Raw genomic sequence first — 6,115 nt, forward strand, 5'->3', positions numbered from 1 at the left:
AGGCACCTCATATACATTTTCTAATACTTTGTTCTCAGATCAACCATAAGTCCACCCAGCGTCAGGTGGACATCAAGATCAAGAAGCAGGAGGAGCGCTGGTGGGACCGGCTGACACTGCAGGAAAAGAAGCCTTTGTTTTTGGCTCCAGATTTTGATCGCTGGCTGGACGAGTCCGACGCAGAGATGGAGCTTCAGGCAAAGGTAGGAATTTGGGAAATAACAAATAACCACTCTGATGAGAGTTACATTTTGTATACCACGGGAAAGGGTTTAGATAGACTGCTAATGCAAATCTGGCTTGAGTCTGTTGTGGAGGCAACAAAATGTAGTCTTTGTTAGTGCAAACAGGTTTTGTGGGATTATTATAGTCTGTTAGGACAGTTGGTGCAGCCAAAAAAAAAAAGGTCTGGGTGAAGCTAAATTTTACGTCGTTTTTTCTCCACGTGCCCACAAAAAAATGCATTTCTCATTCTGGTCTGGCATAGTTCAACTTGGGATAAGTGTTGTAGTGGCAATCTGTCCACAAAAAATGTCACTGGAGGGAATTTGAAGCCGTTTCTAACTCTTGCTGGTGCAAATAATGAGGTCCGCCATCGTCATACGGTTAATCCTTTATTTTATAAATGTATTTAAAAACTCACCCAAAAACAAGCAGACAAGATCTAAAAAGATAACTCTCACACAGCTGAGCTTGAAAAACTGTGTGGCTTCCAGATCCAGATTCCTACCTCCCCCTCACCTGTGATTCCCTTTTTAGCCTCTAATTAGCACTTACACACAGGTGCGCAGGTGATACAACGACCAAACTATTGGAGAAAAAAACATGGCAATTATAACGGGAAAGCTATGCAAGTACCACTGAAATCAGTTTTGGAATCAATCAAATGAGAAGATCAACATTTATTTCGCATTTTTTTTCATTCAACTTTAATTTATACTCGAGCTATCAGTGACAGGTGGCCCCTCATTTACAACAACATATCAAATTTCAAAGAAAAAAAAGTAGTGAAGAAGTCCTTCCATCATCTGATCCACTCTGTTTGGCTTGTAGCAGGTGGACAACGATGTTTTCCAAACCAAAACGTTAGTGGCAATAACCAAGCATGCAATAGTTACCAGGCCTACTTCTTACTTTGATTATTTCAACCATTTTTTTCTGTTTTTTGTTTGTGATTGTTATTAATTTTTGCCTCTTCATATTTTGTTGATTAAATCCTCAAAAGTTATTGTTTTGGTTATTTTATAGACACTTTAATTTTCCAAAATTTTTCCATGGGATCAAAACAGTTTCTTATGGCTTTTCTTGTTTCAAGTTAGCAGTTAAATAAAAAACTAAACTTTATAATGTTACACTGTGTGAATGTCCCTTATTGCCCTACAAACTGCACTAGTTTGTTAATGCACACTTCTGTGTGTAAATGTATTCCTGTAATGTTTTGAGAGTTCATCATTTACATTCACTATATTAAAACAAGTGAAGATTGCCATACTGTAAATATGAAACACTATGATGAACATGTTTGGTCATTGCAGTGAGATTCTGATGATGTGATTTCTTTCAGGAGGAGGAGAAGATAAACAAGATAAGTGTGGAGTCAAGAGTTCGTAAAGACCGTGAGTCACGCTAAGCTCTTCACCTGCAAACATCAAGAAGTCTCAGAAATGTTTCTGATTTGAGCTGTCATTGATGTTAACGTGCTGTCCTGTACGAGGAGTTAGCATCAGCTCATTTGAGTTATTTTCTTCTGTCCCTCAGCATACCTCGGGCTGAAGAAAGGCTACTTGTTTATGTACAACCTGGTGCAGTTCTTGGGATTCTCCTGGATCTTTGTCAACATGACGGTTCGACTCTTCATTCTTGGTCAAGGTTTGTTAAAAAACAAAAACAAAACAACAACACTGAGTCAATGAAGTGACATTAATATCCAGGTAATCTGCCATAGAAAGCCAAAGTTACTTGTAGAGAATAAATCTGACTGGCCAAAGTAAATAATACTTGTCCTGTTAATTTAAGGTTGTGCAACCACAACAAGTTGGTCCTCGTACCTTAGGTGTTGTCTCACCAAACTATTATAGTCACTATAGTTATAGTTGCACTATATATGGTTTCTCTAAATGCACAGTATCTGCATTGCTTCTCTTACTACTGACAATAATTTGATTTTAAAGGAGCCAACAAGTGGGTCAAAACCAGAGTGTCATCAGTGAGATAAAGGTTGGAGTGCAGTCATTTAATTGCTTATACATTATTAAATTGTACTGCACAAACAAAAGAAATGTCATGGGCATTTTTTGTGTGCTGGAGATGTAAAACAATGTGTTTGCCCAAAAAATCTGTGGCGTTTTAATGGATAATTCCAGTTTACTTCAGCTTCAGTCTTACTTTCGTAGTTTGGGTCGTAATTCTTATCAGCCATCGATTTGTTCTCACTAAGTGTACTGTTAAGGTCTGGGAGCACATCAATATCGCCAAAACCAAGTCCAAGTCCAAAGGGGCGAGAAACCGTATCAGACAGGTTGTAAACAAGCCAACAGTTTAGCCAGTGCCAGTAGTAATCCTTCATTGAACAGTTGCTCACAACTACGGTATGTATGGTAGGTCAAAGTTAAAGAAGGAGGTCCGTCTGTAAACGTAAGGATAAGTTGGGCATAACTTTGGTTTGTTTAAATAGCACGTTACATTTTATTTTTAGTCTCCTTAATGTCAGTTGTATTGTTCTTGGGTTTTATTTAGTTCATCACACGATTCTCTGTAAAAGGGAGGACAAAGACTCGTGAAACAGTTAAGTACAAGCAGAATTGGCAGACTGTACAGGGATGGAGTAAATGAAGATATATACAGTATAAAAAAAAAACAGGAACAAAACAAACAATTGTACTCCTTAATAGCTTTTAAATTTTATAGACTAACGAATAAATAAAATAATTAGCAGTTTCTGGGTAAGGGTGAAAACACAAAAACATATAAACATAATTAGCACAACCGTGCAGTAAAATAAAACAAGCAGAGAGAGAGAGAGGAGAGAGAGAGGAGAGAGGTCTGTGTTTTTGTTTGTGAGCAGCTATTCACAGATGAGCTCATTTGAATTGAAACAGGAACACAACACAGCAGGGATTTGTTTTGCAAATGACGAGGATTATGGATAGTGGCTCATGCAATGTGCTGTTTAATTATGTCTTGTTTTTGTTTGCCACAGATTCGTTCTATGATACCTTCCACACCACGGCTGATATGATGTATTTCTGTCAGATGATGGCCGTGCTCGAGGTCGTTAATCCCTTGTTGGGTCTGGTTAAGACTGGATTTCTCCCTGCTATGCTACAGGTAATACACGGAGACAGTCACTTCTCATTGTATTGTGATTTCAAGCCTGATGACCAAAACAAAAAATATTTACTGTAAATCGTAAAAGGTGTATTCACATATGCACTGTTGCCAAACGTATGTGGTCACTCAAACATTACACCCGTACGGGATAGTTAAACATCTCACTCCAAAACCATGGGCATTAATCTGCTGATAGTGTTTGCTATGCGACGCTGCAAAATAGCCTTGGGAAGGAAGGTGAACGGTTGAAAGTTGTTCTAATCGTGTGAGAGAAAACTCACATTGGACAGGTAGTCTAGCTAGCTGTCTGGATTCACCCTGCAGAGATCTAAGGAGCAGTTAACATAGTCCTCACAATCCACCGGAATTTAAAATGCCAACACAAAGAAAGTGGAAGGTAACGGACATCCAGTCAACTTTTTGGCAGCACCGGAGCAATCCCGGAAGGGGAACTCCGTGGATATAGACTAATCTGCTGATAAAGCAGCCTCCACTCTTCAGGTTTCAGGCTTTCCATCTGATTTTGGAACCTGGCTGCAGGGATTTGATCCCATTCAGACTCCAGCCAATCCATGCAACCTCACGTCTCACAGGCTTAAATGTGTATTTACACTTCAAGTCAAATCTCTGCTTTCAGGCAGGGCTGCATGATATGAAGAAAATATCCAGTTGCCATTGTTTTGACTGATATTGCGTTACGATTCACGATATTGGAGGGAATGATAATATTCTCATTTTCATTGAGCATTAAAAGAAATTAAATGATTATAGTGTAATTTTGCAAGGGTCTGTATCAAACGATCTGTATCTTCTTTAGTCTGTAGGATAGGATTTGTAGGACTGCAACGTCTCTGCAGCACCACAATACTTCAATAACGGTTTGACACATATTTTGCCTTTAACAAAAATTGCGCCCTCCAGTGACTTGGATATTGCGCTAGTCCATGTTGCTATATGGATAAAGTTGCGATTAATTGTGCAGCCCAACTTACAGACCTGGAAAACATTCGAAGTGTTGCACTCAGTTATAAACATGATAAGAGACAGAAATTATTTAAAATTCTTCAAAAGCGACTTTGAGATTGTTCAATTGTTGCTTTCCCTGTGCGACCATCGGACAAGCAGTTCCAATGGACGTTATTGGCCCCTTAAAGGTGTTGGATGGGGTTGAGGTCAGTCATGTTCTTCCACAAAGTCTGAAAACCATTACTTTATATAGATTTAGCTTTGTGAAAATGTTTTTTCTCTTGTTGAATCAGGAAAGGGTTTTCCCTTAAACTGTTGGATGATCTTCAAACCGTATGCTGTAGCATTAAGATTTGAGTTCATCTGAACTCTAGCATGGGTAATCTGAGATCTCTCTTTCTTGTGCTCTGTGATGTTGCAGGTGACCGGGAGAAACGTCATTCTGTTTGTTGTCTTCGGCAGTCTGGAAGAGATGCAGAACAAACCTGTTGTCTTCTTTGTCTTCTACCTGTGGAGCACCATTGAGATCTTCAGGTCCGCTCAGATCACCTTCCACCCCCCCATCTCTGGTGAACATGTGTTGTAGCCTTTTGTAACATCAACTCCTTCCTTCTCTGCATCAGGTACCCATTCTACATGCTGGCCTGTATCAACACAGAGTGGAAGCTGTTAACATGGCTGAGATACAGCCTCTGGATCCCTCTGTACCCGCTGGGGACTGTGGCTGAAGGTTAGTGACTAGTTTACTGAGAAATAGTGGCATAAAGAAAAGTCGGGGGGAAAGTATAAGGGGTACACATGTTAGTCGTTGCTGACAGTTTGTTATGTGCATGTTCCCAGCGGTGGCTGTGATCCAGTCCCTGCCCATCTTCGATGAAACGCGTCTGTTCAGCCTCCGCCTCCCTGCGCTGCTGGGACACTCTATAAGCTTCTCCTACACTCTGCAGCTCTACCTGGTCCTCATGTTCCTGGGTGAGACATCCACTAACACACGGCCATCCTCTCTGACTCACCTTCTACATCTGAACAAAACAGCCAACTAAAACCCAACATTACACCTACAGGCCTTGATAATGTTGAGTCAGTTTACTTTTTCGTTAATCTCACGCTGCTACGTGGTTGGAAAGATGGGTGCAGGTACATTTGCTATTTAAACGACGTGGGCCCTGGACTGTCTTGCGTCTGGGACCCATGATGTTCACTGTGATGGACTACTTCACCAAAGCCAAGCATGCTCAGATTCTTTGCACTTTGATTTCCGTAGTGTAATGAATTGAATAGAAGTTAATGCCTGCCTGAAATGTTAAAAAAAAAAAGTTAGACAGAAACTCTTAAACATTGGAAAACGTATGTGTAATTTTTTTGCAATTGCACGCTACCAAAGGTATGCTTCTTAGGTTTTACTTTGTCAAATCATATATTGATTTAATTGGATTTTCACTACAGTCCTGTGCAAACATGTCTCTGAAAATGCTGTGGCTGTACTAATGAATTAATTGTGTAGTGCTGTGCAAACATGGCTTTTTGTGTGTTTGTCATCTCTGACAAAAAAAAGGTTTGTGTATCAATCCGATGAGACAGATAAACTAGTGGATCAAATTAATGCTCACAGAAGTTTCTTCTCCTCCCCAGGACTCTTCATCAATTTCCGCCACCTGTACAAGCAGAGGAGGAGACGATACCGCTCGAAGAAAAGGAAAGTCCACTAACTCACCAGCACTTTTATTTTCCACACACCCTGAACTGCCGTCCACTCAAAGATAAAGCAGCTTTTTTCTTTTCCTCTAATTTTCCTTTTATCATCTTCCCACACACACAC

General features: G+C 40.1%; 1 protein-coding gene across 2 annotated transcripts in view; it reads left to right on the forward strand.

Annotated features, from left to right (window-relative positions):
* The window catches only part of LOC116693544 (very-long-chain (3R)-3-hydroxyacyl-CoA dehydratase), a 9,701-nt gene that overhangs the window by 3,376 nt on the left and 210 nt on the right, over positions 1-6,115 (forward strand). Inside the window, exons 4-11 of one of the 2 annotated variants that reach the window (XM_032522556.1) lie at positions 39-203; positions 1,565-1,616; positions 1,759-1,869; positions 3,200-3,327; positions 4,718-4,830; positions 4,920-5,026; positions 5,137-5,268; positions 5,929-6,115. The exon at positions 5,929-6,115 is cut by the window's right edge and continues 210 nt beyond it. In XM_032522556.1, the coding sequence (XP_032378447.1) occupies positions 39-203; positions 1,565-1,616; positions 1,759-1,869; positions 3,200-3,327; positions 4,718-4,830; positions 4,920-5,026; positions 5,137-5,268; positions 5,929-6,005 (885 nt within the window). In that variant the 3' untranslated portion in view covers positions 6,006-6,115. The remainder of the gene's footprint in view (positions 1-38; positions 204-1,564; positions 1,617-1,758; positions 1,870-3,199; positions 3,328-4,717; positions 4,831-4,919; positions 5,027-5,136; positions 5,269-5,928) is intronic. The other variant, XM_032522563.1, reaches the window with a different exon arrangement.

This window comes from Etheostoma spectabile, chromosome 1, assembly GCF_008692095.1.
Source record: "Etheostoma spectabile isolate EspeVRDwgs_2016 chromosome 1, UIUC_Espe_1.0, whole genome shotgun sequence".
NCBI classification, from domain to species: domain Eukaryota; kingdom Metazoa; phylum Chordata; class Actinopteri; order Perciformes; family Percidae; genus Etheostoma; species Etheostoma spectabile.